Source organism: Vespa velutina, chromosome 11 (assembly GCF_912470025.1).
Source record: "Vespa velutina chromosome 11, iVesVel2.1, whole genome shotgun sequence".
Taxonomy (NCBI): Eukaryota; Metazoa; Arthropoda; class Insecta; order Hymenoptera; family Vespidae; genus Vespa; species Vespa velutina.
In genome coordinates, this window is record NC_062198.1 from 5,571,292 (window position 1) to 5,593,008 (window position 21,717).

Here is a 21,717-nt window from a genome sequence, read left to right on the forward strand (position 1 = left end):
TAATTCTACGTGTAGCCTAGCGCTGACAACGAGGACGAGTCACGCAGAAAATGTACGACCCTAGCCGGATAACTTGGCTAAATTCCTCTTGAAGAGTCACTAGTTAAACTTCCCCTATCGTTTTAATGTCAAAATCGTATGAATTATGTGAGAATGCTTCTTGAATTGTTCATAAGTGAAAAGTAGAATGGAATAGGTCTAAGGAAGAAATGGTTAAAAATAACTAGAACGAATTGGTTAACAGTCGTTACTAGAATGATGAAAGATTTAATATATAAAAGTACCAGAATCAGAGAGAGAGAGAGAGAGAGAGAGAGTCAGAAAAGATTGTGTCGGTAGGAGAGAAAGCTAAAGAATAAGTGGTTCTGAGGATGGGTGGACCAAAGCACTTGAACCGCTGACCCGCGGATCGGACCAGTCGTTTGGGGATGAAGCAATCGATAGAGCCGAAGTTCTTGGTTGGGCAATCCTCGAATCGACTCTTGCATGGACGGGAAGTCAGCCCAATTACGGCCGATTCCATTGCCTTAGGTACATTATCAGATGGTGAAGGCGAAGTTAGCTTTTCATCTCTTCGAGTCGAAACTACGATCGGCCTTTCATTGCTCGACGCGTTGATCGGCTCTCTTCGTATACCCAATCTGCTTGTCTATCTATCTATTTATCTATCTATCTATCTATCTATCTATCTATCTATCTATGTATCTGTCTGTCGATCTATCTGTACGACTATCTGTCGGTCTCCCACCCTCTTAGTATCTAGTTATATCTAAGCAAGTATATATATTCACATCGATCCGCTTTTCAATACTATCTCGAACGGAGGAAAGTTCGAAAGCTAGGGAAAGCTCCGGGAAGATAGTGTGGCGGGTTGATTATACCAAGATGGTGAGTTAGAAGAGGGGATACTAGTAAAACTTATCCAACTTGTAGACGGCGAATCTAATCGTCGAAGCCGCGAGAAAGCTTCGTCGTTTTGCTTCCTCACTGAACTCGAACTTCCTTGATTTATGACGTTAAAGACCGAGGAAAAGGCCACCTATCGCCTAGATTCCGGTCCGATCGATATTTGACGAGTATCGGACTAGGCTCTTAGTTCTTCTTCTATTACTATTGTTACTGTTACTGCTATTACTGCTACTGATACTGCTACTGCTGCTGATACTGCATAGGTTTGAATCCTCCGAACGTTTTACTCTATTTCTTCCGTTGATTTCGTTGCTCGATTATCCCATAAATCTTCCAATTTTTTTTTCTATCCTCTGAAATCTCCATTTCTTCACTCTCCTCTAATTCTAACAATTTCAAAATCCGCAAAAGAACCATAGGAAATGTTACTTTTTTTTTTCTATGTTACCTTACCTGAAATACTTAATCTATTTTCTGTATCAACGCCGTAATCGTATCTCATATCAAATTACCTTACTTATCAATTAATAATATCAGCAAGTTTATGAGATCGTGTCAGATTAATTGTACATTTGGTTAATTGCGCATGAAATAATTACAGAACGGTTCGATATTCGTGAGAATCGAGATTAAAGTCAATCGATCTTTCTGTACTAAGTTATTAAATCAAATTAACATTTTTTTCAATAAATCACATAATTATATTGTCTCGATTAATTCAATCGTATCCGTGTCAATCTTTCTTTACTTTTTTTTTTTTTTTTTTTTTTTTTACGATCCGATATAAATTCACAACAACCTTTTCTTCTTCATTAATAACAAACAAGAAAATAAAGCAATAACGTGTAAATGTGTACGAGAGAATTCACTGGAAATACGAACGGTTGAAACAGGTCAGAACATTGGATCAATCGTGCTACTTAGGACAATTTCGTGCTATCCCTATAATCAGGTTAATTTCGTCGACGAAGCTAAGTACCTGTTTTCGATTGGTACATTGCACAGCATGGACAAGGGAAAACGACGAGTCACTTTGTCATGAGGAGAGTATACGAAAGGAGAAGATCGAGAAACGGATAAGAGCCAGAGTAAGACAAAGATGAAAGCTTTGGAGTTACGCGTACCACATTATCGTTCCAGCAATATGCTCCGGTCTACGTAGAACGCGCATCCTTAACTCATATCATCGTGTGTCACCGGCTTAATCTAATTCATGATCGTTGTCCGCCATAGCTCATACCTGAGAATAATTGTTCGATCAATATTTCGTACTTGGGGAATACTATTCGTCATACCGTCGCCTCGGCATATTCAACTTTATCATTATCTTTAGGATCTCAACGATACGGCTCATTAATAATAGTATAAAATATTTCTACAGACTCATCTGTCTTCTTATCGGTCAATGACATGCTCATACCTTTTATATATCAGCTATAACAAGATTTCTATATTATATTATTATACCTTTATTTTCCACGTAAAAGACGCAAGTCAACTTGTACATTTATCAAATCATATTGATATCGAATATAAAATTTTCAAAGAATATTTATCATATTTGTCTTCTCCTAAAGATAATAATAAACTTTTATCGTAGAAATTATTTCCTTTAAGAGCGAAGTAATACTAAAAACTTTGTTTTTCTTTTTCTTTTTCTTTTTTTTTTTTTTTTTTTTATCAAACCTAATACATTTAAACACATCAATTATAGACTTTCTGAATAATGATTCTAACCATGCGTATTCATACTATAAGTTAAAAATCTTGGAAGATTCGTCTAGGGAAGTTTGCTTGTTACAAGTCATCTTAATCTTAAACAGAAAACGTTCTAGGGAAGAACGAAATTCATATTTCATTTGCATATACCAACGCCGTTGAAAGAAATTGATTTTCCGAAAGGTAAGAAAGACTATAATAATAATAAACCTATCTTACAGTTTCATCGTCGATCTCTGTCATGAGGCTTAACGTTTCCTTCGTGTTTCTTCTTTTATTTTGCCCTTTCACAATTCCTTCTTTCTTTCTTCTCATTCGTCGACCGATATGATCCTGGACGTTTCGTTTCGCGCGTTGATAGCTTCGAAAGGAACATCCAGCTACGCATTTCCTACTTTATTTCTTTTTTTTTCTTTCTCTCTCTTTTTTTTTCTTCTCTCTCTCTCTCTCTCTCTCTCTTTTTTTCTTTTTTTTTTTTTTTTCTTTTCCAACCACTGACAACCCTTCCGAACTGATTGAGTGTGACGAATAGTCGACTAGCTGGTAGTTGGACTCGCTTTTCCACACGAGCTGCCGTATTTACATTCGAAATGCTTCGACAGGGCGCACCAATTTAATCGGTCGTACGTCCTCACTGGTTTTTCCGTTAACATGAGTGTAGATGGGATGATGGTGGGGATAGTGGATGTTCAGGGAAACTGCTTTTCTACCCCTTTTCTACCCCTTTTCTAGTGGCCGCTGTTGCTACTGCTACTCCTATTACCGCTCGCTCCATACTATGATTCGTCGTTCCATTTTGACGGAGAAATGTCTTGTTTTTTCCTTTTTTCTCCTCTTTCTTTCTTTCGCTCCTCTTTTTTTTTTTGCTTTTTCTATTTCGTTTGTTTCATTTTTTCTCCTTTTTCTTTCATTTTATTTTTTTTTTTTTTTTTACAAAAGAATTGCGTAAACGACCAACGTACGCGATCTTTCCGCATCCGTGAAAGCTTATTATTACGATTAGTCGCTCAAAATTTTCATTCGTTTGCCTTTGCATGGAAATAAAGTAAATTGGTGAATCGTAATATCTGATAGAAGAGGAATATAATTGTTCTTTTTTCTTTTGGCTTTTTTTTTTTTTTTCTTTTTCTTTTTATCAACCGTAGTGATATGAGTTTTCTAAAATAGTTTCATTGTTGTAAGTATAGTGCGATAAACAGGGACAATGAAATAATTATAATGAAATAACAGATGGCAGATGTGACTCTTGAAAATATGAGAACAACAAGAGCCCATAAAAATAGAATAACGGTGATCGAACTTTTCGATGGAGAGTTATTCGAGTATTTGAATATTCGAAGAAAAAAAAAAAGGAAAGCAAAAAAAGAAATGTTGAAATTTTGTTGCACTTCAGCCCCCACCAGAAAATGTCTATTTTCTTTAATGGGTAAACGTCAAGCTGGTTTTTGCAATTAGCACGGATAACATCGGTTCAATTATAAAAAACGAACATTCACCGCTCATTAGAAACCGAAAGTACGGTTGATACTTTTTAGCCGAAGCTTTTTGTACTTTAGTCTCTCTCTCTCTCTCTCTCCCTCTCTCTCTCTCTCTTTCTTTCTCTGTTGCCCTTTATCTTAGCATTTTTTTTAATTTAATTTTTTTATTTTATATAGGTCAACCAAGATCATTTTCTATCTGACCTTATTACTCGCTATATACGATCAAATAGGTTGCTTCTTAATAAAAGTTAAAAGGAACTTTAGTAAAGTATAGAGTTGCTCTATGGAAGCTCTTTTCTCGAATTAGAAGCGTTACGCTGATCAGCTTGGGCACCACTCGAGATTCTACGGTTCTTGGCTGGTAGCCAAATTTCTCGATCGTAACTCTTTCCTCACGAACTGGTAATAACGCGTCTAGTCTTCGACCCTATTACATTATAGCATTATTCAAATCTTTGAAGGAAAATTGCTAGTTCCACAATTTTCACAATTCGCTTCATTTTTTCATGATTGCAGTTTGAATTCGATATTTTTCTTCTTTTCTCTCTCTCTCTCTCTCTCTCTCTCTCTCTCTCTATTATTATCTATCTATTATTATCTATAAATTTTTCATACTTTTGAACTGAGTTTTCATTTATAGAATTTATTGCAAATCCGATATTATTTTAATTAGATTAAATGTACGAAAATTTCTTTTACTCGATCAAAGATTATTTTTCTTTTTCTTTTCTTTTTTCTTTCTTTCTTTTTTTTTTTTTTCTTTTTTCTTTTCTTCATTTCACTCTTTATGTTATTATTAGCGGGAGCATAGGGGTCAAAGTTCGTACAAGAAGATCTCGCAGGAGAGATAAAACGAACGTCATTAATATGCTTTTATGATACCATCAGATCGAACCTGCGCAAAGCACCATTAGAAATACATCGATCTATGCATCGATGGAATATGCGAAATGCTAATACCGATAATACACCGCTTATATCGAGGCAAAATAATTACCCAATGGTAAACCTTGCTTGTAAAATGTATAATTAGCAATACTGGAACGAACGTTCTTCGATAGCCCGTAGGTGGTAAATTAAAGTTAAATGAAATCTAATACTCGCTCTCGCAAAATGGTCTTTCTTTCTCTCTCTCTCCCTCTCTCTCTCTCTCTCTCTCTCTCTCTCTGTGTGTGAATATTTTAGAATATCAACGATAGCGAATTTTCGTATTCGTTAGTTCAATAGCGTTCGTTAGCTCGATAGTCTGTCGAATAACTTTTCTTCCTTTCTCGAAGGCAATTTGACGAGATCGAACGTTATCGAAACTCGAAATTATAAGAATGATACGATTGGATGAAAAGAAAAATATTTTTTCTTTTTTCTTTTTTTTTTTCTTTTTTTTCTTCTAAATATTCTATAACGTACAATGTACGTATATTTGTATAAAAAATAGTATCAACCTTTTAATTGATCTAATAATATTTTTTTCCCTTTTTGTTTTTGTAACTTTTCCTTTTAAGAAGATGATTCCAAATTAATGAAGCTTAAATGGCATAAATATTAAAATTCATGGTCGGTATTCTATTTTGTAATTCCCAATATTTTCGTTTTACCTCAAATCTAAAGCTCATATTACGTCCGGTAGTTTCCTTATTCGTTAATAGTTTACGTTCATGTTCGCGAATGCAGAAATCAAGTATATGTACATACATAATGCGATATACGGTGTACACTTACCGGTGGTACGGCCGCAAATGTGAGGGAAGTTTTAATCCTCGTGTACACCTAGAGTAAGTAATAAGCTAGAAAGGATTTTGGCATGCGTAGGAATTATTTATCATCAAGGGATTAAGATTTCTCTCGTTGGTTATTAAAAGCGAATGGTAAAACAACACGAGTCGACATATACCTATTCATTAACCATCGGAAAATATTAAGTCGATTTTAAAATCGTCTTATGTCATGATAATATATATATATATATATATATATATATATATATATATATATATATATAAAATAAAAAATAAAATACGCATAATAAAACATGTATTTAATCGTTCTATCGTTCTATAGTTATTTACTGTTCGCAATAAATTCATATTAAAGATAAATTCATATCAAGTGAATCTCGTAAAAATGTAAGAGTATTCCTACGGTTATCTTCTCGGTCCGCTTCGGGGACGATTGACGAAGAAAACGAAAGAAAGGAAAAAAGGATGATATAAAAAAGGGGGACAAAGAAAAGGAAGGATGGAGAAGAAAAAAAGAAAAAGGAAAAAGTGAAATACGGAAGGATTTAAATTCAACGGGCGACGAACGCTAAACGCATCCGATGATAGGATTGAGTATTTAATTAGGACGGCTTCGAAGAGAAAGATAATTGAATTCTATAGTTCTCGTGTCCTCGGGACAGTCGGTGAATCCCATTCGTTTTCTCTCTCGTTCGCTCCCACACATATACATGCACACATACATACATATATATATATACACACACACACACATACACACAGATACAACCAGAGCCAATCTCTTAATTTTCCGCCTTGCCGGGCAATATGCGAACGCATCCATTCGCGAGTTGTACATGCCGCTCGGTTAACTCTTCTCACTCACCTCTCTCTCTCTCTCTCTCTCTCTCTCTCTCTCTCTCTTTCTCTCTCTCTCTTTCTCTCTTTCTCTCTTTCTTTCATTCATTCTTTGTCAGGACCATCGGTGCTATCTTTTTCACCTTGAGATTTTTTCTCTTTCTACATCCCTGCGTCATCTTTTTTCTCTACCATCTTAATAGCACCCACCGTCGGGATACTTCGAATAAAATAGACGGGGAATGTGAAATCGCTGCCGAACAGGTATATATCCATAAGTCCTACGTATTGGAAAACGATTCAAGATTCAAGATGAAAACCGTCTTGCTAGCGTCCTCTTCGTCGAAGTCACCTGCAGCTTCAGGAAAAGACCGATGGAAAAATATCATCGGGACCAAGACGATATTCGGCAGTAGTCGAAGTAAAAAGTCTACAGAAGGGTTCTACCGATTTTCTACTTTCCTTTCTATCTCTCTGTCTCATTCCAATTCTTTCTCTCTCTCTCTCTCTTTTTTTTTTATCTATCTCTCTCTCTTACTCCCTCTCTCACTCACTCAATCCATGTCTTTTCATCATTTTTTTCTATATTTTTACAGTAAGCTTCTTTCACAGAACAGAGATTCCATACAATGGGTAATACATTTTTTAATTTTATTTTCATCATCAATTTTTTCCTTTTCAAGGTATACAAACCTACTTTTGTTATAATCATATCATATCTCTCTCTCTCTCTCTCTCTCTCTATCTTTCTTGTTTCTATCAGACGTATAAGAATTATATTTCATTGATTTTTATGGTAATGTGAACATGTTCATTTTTGAACATGAACGACATAATAAAAGATCGACCATATATAGGAAGGCAGAAACGAACAAAGTGATACTTTCCAATTCATTTTTATTCAATTTTCTTTTCAACCGAATGAACGAGAGAGAGAGAGAGAGAGAGAGAGAGAGAGAAAGAGAAAGGGAGAGAGAGGGAGAGAAAGAGAAAGAGAACAAGTTCTGTGTCACTGCATTTCAAATGTGCTAATTATCTACCTGAAAACATCTGACCGTGTCTGTTTGACGAAAAGATTAATTCGAGGTTATTTCATCAGCGTGACTGTAAAGTAAAAGAGGAGTGGATAATCTTGAATGAAGGGGTTTCGTGAGAGAAGTTTGGTTGGTAGTTGCTGAGAAGAGGGCGTTATTGGCGGTAATGGGCGTACAGTTGTGGGTGGACGATCATGGGTGGCAGGTAATAGTTGGATAGTAATGAGTGGGCTGTAATAATTGGACGATGATGGATGGGTGGTGATAGTTGGGCGATAATAGTTGGGTGGTGATAATTGAATGGTTATAGTTGGACGATAATAGTTGGTAGGTTATATTTCGGCGGTGGTAAGTGGGCAGCGATAGTTGAGCGGCAATAGTTGGGCAGTAATAGTTGAATTGTTATAATTGAATGGTCACAGTTGGACCGTCATAAGTGGATGGTAATAGATGGACAATTCTAGTTGGGTGGTGGTAAATGGGCGGTGATAGTTGAACTGTGATGGACGGGTGGTAATAGTGAGACAGTTATGGGTGGGAGGTGATAGTTGGGTGATGGTAGGTAGGCTTCGAAAGGTGGGCGGCATTGGATGGGATGTGTTGGATGGAATTTGGGTGACTGGGTGGCAATAAATGGGTGGTGATGGGTTGGAAGTGTTGGGCTCGAATGAGAAGAGTGGATGGGAATGAGGGTATTGGGTGAGATATTGGGTTGGTGGTTGTTGGCTAGTTGTGGGGGTGTTAGGTCGAGGTATTGGGTGGAGTGTGGTGGCTCTAGTAAATGACACACAGATAGATGACTGTATATAGTATCACGAATGTAGCGCGAATGACTGCTTCGATAGATTTCATTTCACGCTTTCGAAAATAATTTATAGCCATTGACTTCTCCGTTGTTTTGTTCATAACACGTAGGTACAGCTTTTGAATTTATACGGCGACGTGTACGAATGCAACGAGGACGGAATGAATTTGGAAAAACAAAAAAGAAAGCAAAAAAAAAAAAGAAAAAACAAAAAAAAACTTATTGTCTGACAATAAAACACAAGCGCGCGCTACATTTCATGGTCAACACAAGCAACGAAACCTGAGTTTATTTGTCAGAAACATAACGAGTGGACGCGGTTCCCTCCAGGCTTTCGCGTTTAAATTTACGTGCCGATCGATTGTTCGGCTACCATTCTTTCGAAAACATCGGAAGCAAAACAAAATACAGAGAAAGACTCAAATAGTAATAGTCGTAGTATTAACTCCCAAGTGAATCGTACAAGCGCAGCTGATAGCGCCACGAAGTAATTGCTTCGGTTGAACGAAAACAATAATGGAATAGTTTCCACAGTTATCTCACGGATGATTGCATTAAATAGTCATTAGGTATTTATTTTTTTTTTTGTTTTGTTTTTTTCGTTTTTCGTTTTACCTTGTCAACGAAAGTAATCTCTCATCGAGTGCATTCTCTATTCTCTATTTGCGTAAATAAAGCATCGTTCGTCTTCGTTAAATCTTCGTCCACGCGGATACCGTCACTTTGGTTTCATAAACTCCCACATAAACTTCGGAGAAAGCTTTTTGATGTTTACGAAAACAAAGTTAAAACCTGGGGAGGACGAAACAGAGTGGACACACAGAGATAACATAAAAACGTTACCCCATCGTATTTCGAAATGGCCAAGCCGTATTTCTGATACATAGGTTTATGTAAAACAAAACGTGCGACCGGGTAAGGTAACTGCCTTCTCAGGACAAAGCCAACGCACATCGGATCTTCCTGTTGCATATTTATGACGTTTTTATAAGACCGGGAACGTCGAGAAAACTAAAACGTTTCTAAGTGTTCTCCTATTTTATGAGAATCTTAGATCCTTCACGCCATTTTAAACGTCCATCAAGAGTCACGCTAAAACTAACTGCAATATTATCAATACGATAACTTATTATCTTGTATCAAACTATAACAACCATTACGAAATCATAGTTGCTAATTTATTCTATGAAATAATTTGTATACGTTGAAACATTATTACAATATTTACGATATAATTTTATACGATATAATTTTACAATAATCAAAAATATATTTTAAATGATCAAACTATCAATCAGTAATTAATAAGGTATTTAATATATCAAGAAATGATATCAATTGAGTAATTTAAAAATTAATTAATGAAAATTCAAGTTAGATCATTCTACTGATCTCTTCCTAAGTTGTTCCTAACATGGCACGCGGTTCTCGTTTACCCGATTGCTCCATGGTTCCCTTGATCGACCATAGACATACATACCACTGGTTCGGTTTAACTTGGAAACTTCGGGTCTGAACCTTGCGGGTTCCTTTTGTCTTAGAAACTCTCACGAAGAGAAGTTTCGACGGTACAAGAGGTATGTCAGCGACGTGGTAACCAGATGAGGACCAAAAGGAACAAAGAAAGAGAATGAGAAATATATATATAGAGAGAGAGGGATGAACGGAGGGGGAGACTGTAGAAGAAAAGGTTGAGGATATAGGCAGAGAAGTTAAATTATAAAGTAATGTCATAGTGTATTAATTTTTCACAATGTCTCTCTATTTCAATCTTGTATTCCTTTCTTATTATTTTCCCAAGTTATTGACACTCAAGGAGAATAAGAGAAAAAAAGAAAAAAAAAAAAGAAAAGATAAGATAGAGAAAAAAATAAGATAGTTTCACGTAAGAATGAATCCAGTCGAGAGACCGAACAAGTATAAGATAAGGATCGGCCTCGACGAAGGTCGACGATAGGAAAGGATGGATAGAAGTGGCGCTTGTTATCCCTGGAAAAGTCAATCATCCCGAGCGTCCGAACGGACGATACGTGACCGGTTTTTCGTGTTACTCGATGAGGTCATCGACTTTTCTATCAAACTTGTCCTTGTCCAAAAAGGATCAAATATAAATAGATAAAAAATATATTTAAATACATTCATATATATATATATATATATCTTGCAATAAATAAGACATTATAAAAATATCTATAATAAGATCAGTTAAAGACAAGGCTATAGATATACGTAAAGACTTAATATAGACCAGTAGACGAGTCGATTCGAGTTTCGAGTTTCTTCATCGTGCCGGCCATATTAGCCTGAAGGCACGCGAATGCGAGTCACGTTGATGCGAGGGTGCAATTCGTCGTTCGGTTCTCGTCGTGCTTGCCCTGTCACCCGAATAGACCAAGTGTATATTCGAGAGACGTTAAGGTAGGATATGTGGAGGAAAGAAAAGCGAGGGAAAGAGAAGAGTCGATAGAAAAACTGAAAAGAAAAAGAAAAAGAAAATGAAAAAGAAAAAGAAGAAGAAGAAAAAAAATACGTAGAGATGGAATAAAAAGAGGAGGAGTAGAAAAAGGAAAGAGGATGTGTAAAGAAGGTAGATGGGAACGGGCCTGTGAAACGTCCTAGCCGTTCCTGGCCCGAGGGAAAGATCTCTGTATTCCCGGCAGGAACCCGAACACTCGATAGTGTGCTTTAGAAAAATTCGTGACAGAACTGCTAAACCAAGCCGCGCACAATTTACGTTATTAAATCGGCGGAACAGCTCGAAGCACCGGACGAGCGCCACCTATTCGACTCTATTCCGCGTTTAAGTTCTCCTTTTGAGCTTCTACCCTAACTGTTATATATACATACATACATATATATATATATGTGTGTGTGTGTGTATATGTATGTATATATGTATGTATGTAAGTATATAATATATCCTATACCATTTTCTCGCACCTTCAGAAAAGAGAGAGAGAGAGAGAGAGAGAGAGAGAGAGAAAGCCCTCGTCTTTTATAGACCGACGAACCACTCACGCCTTTCACGTACCACTCCGATAGGATTCTCCCGAATTCAAACTCGTACGTGTACCCGATGTAATCGCGCGTACCAACCGTAGTCCGGCAAGAATTTCAAATTATTTCTCTTGGCTATCACGGACCGAAGAACTTCTAAGATTGTTATGGTTATACCAAATGACTAGCTAGAACTTACCCTCGTAGTTGTCAAACTTCCAAGAAAATCAGTACTACTATTCTGATACGTTTTATCAACGATCGTTTCTTTTTTTCATTGTTTTTTATAATCTCGGACTCGATGAAATCTATAGATTTTAAATTTCAAAAGGTAAAATCATAAAAAGGAATATTGTGTGAACCTTAAAATTATATTACATTTTTATTATTATATATATATATATATATATATATTATTTTTATAAACTCTAGAGAGAGAGAGAGAGAGAGAGCATTTTCTCAGAAAAAAATTCTAGAAAAAAGCATAATCTTCTGTTGTGTATTTTCTTAGAAAATCGACTTTATAGGGAAATTACGTCGTTTCACGAACGTTACCGAAGTTTCTAGACTGTCGTCATAAAGGGCCATTTTCCTTCCTCGCAAATATCTGATATAATTGCCGGATAGGTACTCGAAGAAACGTTAGGATCGCAACGTAAACCCAGTTCCTTTTGTCGACTTTACATTTGCCCGAAGGACTGCCTCTTCAAAGCCCATAAAAGATAATTAACAAAACTTGCATGACAGTAATTTACCATAATCGTTAACTTTTATATTTTGTTAAGACTTTTTTTTCTCTTTTTTCATCTTTTCTTCCTTTCTTTTTTTTCTTTTTTTTTTTTTTTTTTTTTTTTTTTTAATAATCAACATTTCGACGAAAAAAATATCAACCTTAAAAACCGACGACTATTTACGCGCCTATATAATATACATATATATATATATATATATATATATATAAGCATTAAAATAAAATCAAATGAGTTTTGATATAGTATTTTCGAAAATGGAGTTTCAACTAGTATAAACACATTCATTGTAGGATGGATTATTTGACACAATTGATGAGCTAAACACGTTCCCATGAATTCCACTAATTGCCGCCACAATTGGCGGAAATCCAACATGTATAGCCTATCGAAGCGTGAATGCAGATCATTAACGTATTCGAAACTCTTTTGGATCACGCAGCATAGCTGATAGCAGATTGGCCTCGTGATCAAAAGGTACCTATTGCGAACACATGTTCGCGTTTACTCTCCGTGCTTATCTCTTCGATAGCTTCTTTACCGAAACACAATTGACACGATAAGCGTTGAACGCTTAATTAATTATCGCGGAGCTATGTATTCTTGCGTGCGAACAAAAGGTAAACGAGTCTTTTCAAAAGATTTTCCTTTTGTAATTATTCGCAATCGATTAATCGAAACGAATAAATTTAATTTACATGAAATTCGTTTTATAATATAATTGATAATTGACAATGGGCGTTGTTTAATTCATTCAACTTATACGATAAAATATCGTATCGATTTATAAACAATTTTATATTCGTTTTAAATGTTATTAATTAATCTTTTCAATTGACATTAATCTTCTTTAGGCATGATTATTTAAAAATGTTAATAAAGTGAATAAGGACTGGTCAGATAATCAAGAGTATTAAATTGTTATCACTGATAAGGTGAATCTATTTTATTGCCATTGAATGCTTTCAAGGAATAAACAAAAGAGAGAGAGAGAGAGAGAGAGAGAGAGAGAGAAAATAAGCTATAAAAACAAGTCAACTGTAATAGAAGCTTAGGTAAAACGAAAGCTCACGATGCTTTCTAGATCCTTATCTTTCTGTCTTATCTATCTTATCACAACATTAAATTCTCGGGGTTCTTATGAAACTTTAAACTTCTTTACGATTAGAACTAGATACCTACGTTTCTTACTTTACTATAATCAGATTTTAGATTTTACACGAAAGGAATAAATATCTTTAGTTATACTAGATTAGCGAAATGTTTAGATAGAGGATAAGACTAAAATCGATTTCGAAAGAAAAAGGTGGACTACAAGCATTCCTTAATCTCATGTTAAATTCACGGAGGTCATCCTCTTGATGTTAGTTTCTCGAGTCAGGAAAAACCTTCTTTGGATTCCAAAGAAGATTTTTCGAATCAGGGCGACGAAGTCACGCTTTCCGATCGGATAATCGCGTCCCGTTCTTTCTCTCTCTCTCTCTCTCTCTCTTTACCCTAAAAATTCCTTAAAGAAAGTGCAATCGTTCGCGAGTAAAGAGAAAGAGAAAGAAAAAGAGAGAAAATGAGAGACAGACAAAGAGATAGATAGATAGAGAGAGAGAGAGAGAGAGAGAGAGAGAGAGAGAAATGAAATCTTCGTGTCGTGGTTGGAGGACAAGACGTCCCAGAGATTGCTACAAACCGAATAATTCAGAACGAGATTCTCACCGTATACTTCTGTATCTAACCTTTAAGAAAAGATCTTTCGTGATATCAAAAGAGTCTTTGAAATGAAGTCTCGATTTATTGTTCTTTGGTAAGTTGCTTTAAAAGGACGTTGACAAAAATACGAAATTTTCTTTTCTGTTATATTCTTAAAGAACAATACTTGACCATTCGAAGTTTTGTACTTCGAAGTACCGTACTCCGTTCTTTATATTATAAATTATGAATTAATACAGACTGTACAAAATTATTGATTAGAGTAATAATAAATTATGAATTAGTATTGATTATACAATACAATATTGATGATACTTATTAGTAATGTATTTATTTTTAGTAATAATTCTCTCTCTCTCTCTCTCTCTCTCTCTCTCTCTTTTTCTCCCTCTTTTTCTTTCTCTCTCTCTCTAAATATTTCATATTAATTGCTGTTCTATGATTTAAAATGATTTTTTATTTCATATACAGATCGATTAAAGATTAAAAATATATAAAGTAGTTCCCATTGGGATTAATTTTACTTTCGGATTAAACGTGTAAAGTAAGTGAAAACTTTAGAAACGTCTACGCGGACGACCAGAATTAGGTAACTAGCAAACTTACAATTAGACAATTCTATTCAAGTTCGAACTTATACCGTTAGCGGTGCCATTTCAATGAAAAGATTTCCATCGATTTGGTATTTCCACTGTGAATTCATCCTACGGTGAAATTCTCATTCAATTGGACTTAGTAGATATCAAGGTTTTCAAACAGTTTTTCAGATAATGATCGATAAGTTTCGAAAAATGATCCAACATTTTCACGGATACGTTCGTTCGTTCGTTCGTTCGTTCGTTCATTCATTCTCATGTTTAATGAACGATATTAGACGGTACGATCTCTCGAAAAACTTTTATTCGTAATCCATAAAGTCCACTCTTAGTGGCTCAAGGATCCACCCAGATTGAGATCCTTCAAACTTTCATCGCGATGCTTTAATAAGAAATATTCTCAATGCTGTTTTTTAATTATTTTCTTCGATTCCATTCCGGAGGATTGGTGGTGGGACTTTTGCGTTACGATAAAATCGAACGGTACTAGATAAGTATTAAAAAAAAAGAAAAAAAAAAAATAAATAAATAAAAAGAAAAGAAGAAGAAGAAGAAGAAGAAGAAGAAGAGAGAGAGAGAGAGAGAGAGAGAGAGAAGGAGGGAAGGAGATAAAGAAAGAAAATAAAACAAAAAGGGATCTTCCGTAGGACGAAAACGACGCTTCTTCTCTGCTGAGGGTGAATTCTCAAGAGAGTACGAAAGAAGGCTTCCTCGTTCCTAATTAATTCCATCACTGCTCCTTACCTTTCCTTTTCTACCTTCCTCCCTCTCTCACTCACTCACTCACTCTCTCTCTCTCTCTCTCTCTCTCTCTCTCTCTCTCTCACTCATCCTTTCTGGATCTACCCTACTTTCTCTTCCTCCTTTCAAGATTGTGAACAAGTTCGTTTCCTGTAGAGAAGTGAGAGACAATAGTAGAAAGGACTGGTTTTTTCTCGTAAAATCGGTGGTAACCACGAAAATGCATGTCTGTCCAAGCGAGGGCGTTGAGATAACTCTGGAAAGTGCTCGCCAACACCTACAGGGAAAGAGAGAAAGAGAAGAAAGAAAAGGACAGGAAAAGCCTCGACGTTTCTTTCGAAAGGGAAAAAAGAAAGAAAAGAAAAGAAAAGCGAAAGAAACAGAAAGAGAGAGAGAGAGAGTGAGAGAGAGAGAGAGAGAGAAAAGGAAAGGAAAAAAAAAAGGGTACGAGATAAAGATACGACGGAGGGGACGCAGACGTAAAAAATAAGGGTGGCGTGGAGAAGATAAAGAAAAAGTATCGACTTAAAGAGACTAGTAACGGGATGGGAAGAGGACTGAAAGGAATGAAAGAGATAGAAAGAGAAAGAAGGAGGATATATGCTGAAGAGAAACGGAATGAAATTTGCATCGCAAAATCGTTCTGTTTACATCTCCTTTCTTCTTTTCCTCTCTCTCTCTCTCTCTCTTTCTTTCTCTTTCTCTTTTCATGCAGGGTAATGATAGTACTTTGGCATGTGGGATGAAGAAAAGAAAGAGAAGAACCTTCGTTTATCGAACAGGAGTCCGCTTTTCAACTCTCTCTCTCTCTCTCTCTCAGTCTCCTTCTTTTTTTTACTCCTCTCTTCTTTTTTTCTCTTTCTTCCTCTTTTGTGTCTCGTAGGCTTGTTTGTTCTGCACGGGTTATCGAGTGCATACAAAAGGTTCGACGAAGTCGCATCTCGTCTAGCGTTCCTAGAAAGATCCCTCTTCCCTTTCCACCATCACAATTCAGTTGAATGGTAGGTACGTTCGATTCAGCAAACGGGTAGCCCCGATTTTTCTATAACACTGTAACTCCTTGTTATCAAATCCATGAACGGGATAAAGGATAAAGTAGATCAATTTCAACCGGTATAATAACGTGACCTTTTGTAAAGTGCATATATTAATCCTTTTTTAACGGAGGTTAAAGATCTTTATATATAAACTTTCTAAAGAATTTAATTACGTTGAATATCCGAAGAAAAACGTGTGTTATCAAATGAGAGAAATTTTAATATCTAACCCTCTCTCTCTCTCTCTCTCTCTTCCCCCAAAAACCCAAAACTAACCTTCCCATGATAATATCCTACCGTCTAACATTTTAAATTACTTTTGTAATATCTTTAAAATCTACTATGTACCATAGTTTCTCGATAATCATTTCTAGTCCTACTTGATGCACGTTGCCAGTGTCCTACTTTTCAAAGTACAGAAACCAACCCTCTCAGTTCTCTCTTCTTCGTCTATGGTGGTAGGGAGGTGAATGACACTCGCGTCTTTCTACCTGCGTAGTTACGTACATTCGAGGAAACTTTCAATGTGGGTCGACGCGGTCGGAATATCTTGCAGTTTCCAAGCTAAGTCCGGACTCGCGAGATACGAGGGATTGCTTCAGTGGATGGTGTGTAGGAAGGACGATGATCGTGAGCGTGTCTACGTATCTGCTTTATATAAACGCGTTCTATGTAGCTGTATATATCTGTGACTACGTGTGAGGCGAGTATAAATGGGCCGGGAAAGGAGGATCTAACGGGCGTTGCTGCGACCTCGCATTCATCGAATAAAATAGTTTTCACCCTCTTGCCAAGGTGTAGACGTATATCCTATCTGTTAGAATGAACAAATGGAAAAGGGATATACCGACAAAAATATATATCGTTTCATCGATAGTAATGATATTTGAGAGTCATCTTAGATAGAATAGGTTCTTGAACCTTATGATAAATAAGAAACAAATATATATATATATATATATATATGTGTGTGTGTGTGTGTGTGTGTGTGTGTGTGTGTGTAAAGTACAGTCGAATTTTGAACTATCAAAAGAAATGATATCGATCTGCTCTCTTTGTTGAAGACTTCGTTCTAATAATAATATATTGAATATTTGATAACATCTACTATTTATTTTCTGCACAGGTTATCGACGGAAAATCAGCAGTTCGCGGTTACAAATATGCCAGGGACATGCTCGATGACCGAACCAATTCAGGATCGGCAATAGTTAGTGATGAGGAACGTCTCGTTGGTGGTACGTCCAGGTCGATGACCCAGGTCGTCGGTGACATGTCGGTGTTTGCTATAGTTTTGGATTTAGCTTCGCTTCGAAGATTACTCATTGCCATCTTTATCCTGTTATCGTTACCTTGTTATCGATGCCTGGATCTAGGTAAGTTTTATCAGATTTTACAGTCCAATATTTTTTTCTTTCTTATATATACAAAATAAAAAATCTTTATTATCTTTTTTTAAATATTACGCTTAAGAGAAATGAATAATATAATAATTTTTATTTTTGCATGTTTTCGTTTCTTTTTTTTTCCTTTTTTTTTTTTTTTTTTTTTTTTTTTTTTTGCATCAAAATCACGTTGCATACACATAACGAAGGAACAATGAATTGAGAAACGTACATAGGAATGTACACACGTACTCGTGGAATAAGTATGCCATGCATCGTCCCTGGGGTACTTTCCGTTTGTAGGAAGGTACATATACTCGTACAAGGGAATACAATTCATTCCTTGGAATTTCCTTTGGTTTCTTAAGCACACATTTACGTGTGATAGTATTCAATGAGGTTACTAGATCGATATAGAAGATCCATTGTTCAAAGCTATTGTATAAATTATAATGTACGAATAATATTTCTATTATTATCAGATATTATCAATACTAGTAAAGAATTTATATTTGATTGTTTTGGATTATACCATTTTCATTGTCATTTATAATATTGAAATACTAAAGAGTTATTGAATACTAATAGAATACTAGCAACTTTCAATTAAAACAACATATTTGTTACGATAGTTTAATGAGATAAAATGTTTTGTTCCATTATTACTTGGATGTTCATCAAAAGTAAAAAACAAATCCAGTTACGTCTATTTTACGATCGATTTACAATTATACATAGTTATCCCTTTTTCCATCCTTGAAAGCAAAGTGAACGCTTCTCGTAAAACGGACGCACGAGTCTCTCACGCATCTGCCAGCTTGAAGAGCTATTGTACCCACGCAAATGAAATGTCAGCCGCACGATGAATTAACAATACTATCTAATAGCTGCTCAGACGCAGACGAACGGCCGAGTGTCATTGTACTAAATCGTTCTCGCATGGCACTGCCTATGCGGCTGAGCTCTTTCCTCCTTGTTATTATTTTTTCTTTTTGCTTTGTTTTCTTTATTTGTTACATTTAATTTTTGTTCCTTTGCCTCTCTCTCTTTCTTTCTTTCTCTGTCTCTGTCTCTGTCTTCCTCTCTCTCTCTCTCTCTCTCTCTCTCTCTCTTTCTCTCTCTCTCTTTTCTTTCTTTTCCTCATTAACGTGAGTCAATTAATGGCCATAGTAAAATATCAATTTTATTCAATATGAAACCAAAAGAAAAAGAATCTTATTAATTTATATCGCATAATCCTATTGAATTCCTATCGTATTATAAATTCTCATATGTTCCAGTTAGAATGAATTAATATATTACATCCCGTTCCTTGATTTACTCAATACATTTTGCAAACGATAAATTATCATTACCGTTTACGCGCCTACTTTTATATACGTTCACTCTGTTTATTATGATCCAATTTTACACGAAAATATTCTATATGTTCCATTATAATATTTACTGAATTTATTACGTTGTGCGATAACAACGTAGTGAATTTTGTTCTCCCTTTCTTTTTCTCGTATACCGATAGACTTCATTTAAACGTGACTTTTGTCCGCGATGAAAAAGAAAAAAAAAAAAAAAAAAAAAAAAAAAAAAAAAAGAAAGAAAAAAAGTAAACAAAGAGAAAAGAAAATGCGAAACAAAAAGGAACGAAATTGAATGAAACATGAACACGTTTTCGCCTAAGTCAATGAATATAGTGTACAATGGAACGTAATGGGTATTAATGAAATCGACTTAATTCGAAATCGATAATATCCCAAGAGAGAATCAAAAGAATTCAATCTTCTAGCTTTAGTATTTTCCAAGGTAACACAACAATCCATCGTCGTAGAACGGCGAAAGCGTTCTAAAATATCATACCGGTCCACCGCCTATCGATCTCGTTCAATGACGTGGAGCACACGTATACATACGACTTCCGTGTGATGGCAACATATCGATCGTGTCGCGATTCGTTCGGACCATTTGTTATGCACGCGACGTGTTAAAACGCGTTGCGTCTAGAACGTCGCGACACGTCAAAGTGACTTATTGCCTTGGGACATGAGACCAGCCGCGTGGCTTCGTAATGGTTATCAATCCGTACCACGAACTGAACTTTCTTCGTTTATACACGATATACAGGTTGTAACTATTCGAGACACACTATATCAAAGATTATGTACAATCTTTGATTCCATCATCCAACGGATTCGAGTTTCTATTCCATCATCCAAAAATCACACGTTGAATTATACGAGAAATTTCGAGAGTTTCTCAGGATTATTCTAAGCTCTATACGAATACATAAGCTTAGAGAGAATAACTAGTGAGACTAGTTGAGTAGTATGTTATAAGTACTTCTATTTGTAGAGAAACTTCAATATTCGTTGGAGTTTAACGAAAGGCTTGCATATCACAACAGCTAGTTTAGTCACTCAAGACACAATGGGGCTTCAGGAACGATTTCTGATCTAGCTCTGGATACCCACAACATTGAAGTTACTTTTGTTGTAATCAGGCTGGAACGTAATGGAAACATTGCTGCAAGTCGTATGGATCGACTGGAATACATGCAGAAATCTCCATGCATCTATGGTATATCCAAGTACATTCTGGGGTTTAGGTGAAACGTAAAGCATTGTTAGAAATACTCTCGAAGTTATATTCCGATGGCGTAATATGGGAAACGATATGAGAGGAGATAGTGTGAGGGGTAGAAAAGAGAATGAGGAGAGTGTGCGAAGGTAAACCAGCAGGATAGGTCGCGCGAAGAGCCGTCCGGCTAATCCCACGTCCGCTGCATTCTGCAATTTTGAAACTTTGCCACGTAACTGCAGAACCGTAGCTTAAGTGCAACGGCGTATCGCAACTTGTTGTTACTACCCCTCCATTCTTTATCTTTCACTCTCTCTCGTTTTCTCTCTCTCTCTCACTCTCTCTCTCTCGCTCGTTCGAGTTGTACATGACTTCCCTGCAAACTCGACGATTTATCATGGACCTCGCCTACCTGTGTGTTACCAACATTTTCATCGTTACACCCTTGTCCTACTGTCCTTTTGCGCTATCCTTTCTAACGTTAGCTCATACAGAATAGAACAAAGCTAGGCGCGATAATATTATCTATAATTCAAATTCGTTATCTCCCTTGAATTTGATTACGATCACGAAACTCGTACGAATTCTCGAAAAGCATTAACTTAATTAATTTCCATAGGTATACTATTGTCTTGATTTATTTGTATCATAGAACCAACAGAACAAACGGTTAGAAGTTAACGACGTATACAGATTGACATTGATCTCTGGTTTAATGTAGCCCCTCCAATTGTTTCAGGACAATGCGCCAACGCTCTGGGCATGGAGAGCGGTGAAATCCCCAATGAAGACATCACGGCCAGCTCCATGTATGATCCTAGTCTTGGGCCGAAGCATGCGAGGTAAGGGAGAACAATGATATCGCACAGGTATAATCCAATGTTTGTGTTGGATGCCAAGTACCATGGTCATTTTGCCATATACTCATATAGAAACAAATTCCTCTCTCTCTCTCTCTCTCTCTCTCTCTCTCTCTCTCTCTCTCTATCTATCTCTCTTTCTATCTCTATCTCTTTTTCTTTCCCTTTATCTCCTATCTTTTTCTGTTATCAACGAACGTTAATAAAGGCGTGTTTTTGCTTGCCTAATAATTGTTTCCATCTGAATTCGTATCGGTACTGGAATATCTTTTGCTTAAATTCAAAAATTCATGATACGCGTACTGGGATATTCACGGTACCGCTATCCCCTTTTATTGCTTTATAACCTTTAAAGCCGTTCCGTCCGATAAATAAATCCTCTCTATTTTATTACTTCTTTTCATTCTGTCTCTTTATCCCTATCATAAATAATTCGTCACACGGGAAAAACAAAGTTGAAGCGATTTTTGCAAACCGCAAAAATCAAAAGCTACGAATGACATTGATCGGTCTAAACGAGACAATTCGTTTGCGGTTCACGTACGATACGCAATTG

At 36.1% G+C, this 21,717-nt stretch overlaps 1 protein-coding gene across 9 annotated transcripts in view; it reads left to right on the forward strand.

The window, feature by feature from the left end:
- The window catches only part of LOC124952949 (discoidin domain-containing receptor 2), a 138,697-nt gene that overhangs the window by 57,569 nt on the left and 59,411 nt on the right, over positions 1-21,717 (forward strand). For 6 of the 9 annotated variants that reach the window (XM_047503619.1, XM_047503618.1, XM_047503621.1 and 3 more), the window contains 2 exons: positions 17,472-17,721; positions 21,041-21,143. In XM_047503619.1, the coding sequence (XP_047359575.1) occupies positions 17,520-17,721; positions 21,041-21,143 (305 nt within the window). In that variant the 5' untranslated portion in view covers positions 17,472-17,519. Of the gene's footprint in view, positions 1-7,873; positions 7,922-17,471; positions 17,722-21,040; positions 21,144-21,646 lie in introns of those variants that run through there. The other 3 variants (XM_047503617.1, XM_047503624.1, XM_047503625.1) reach the window with 3 other exon arrangements.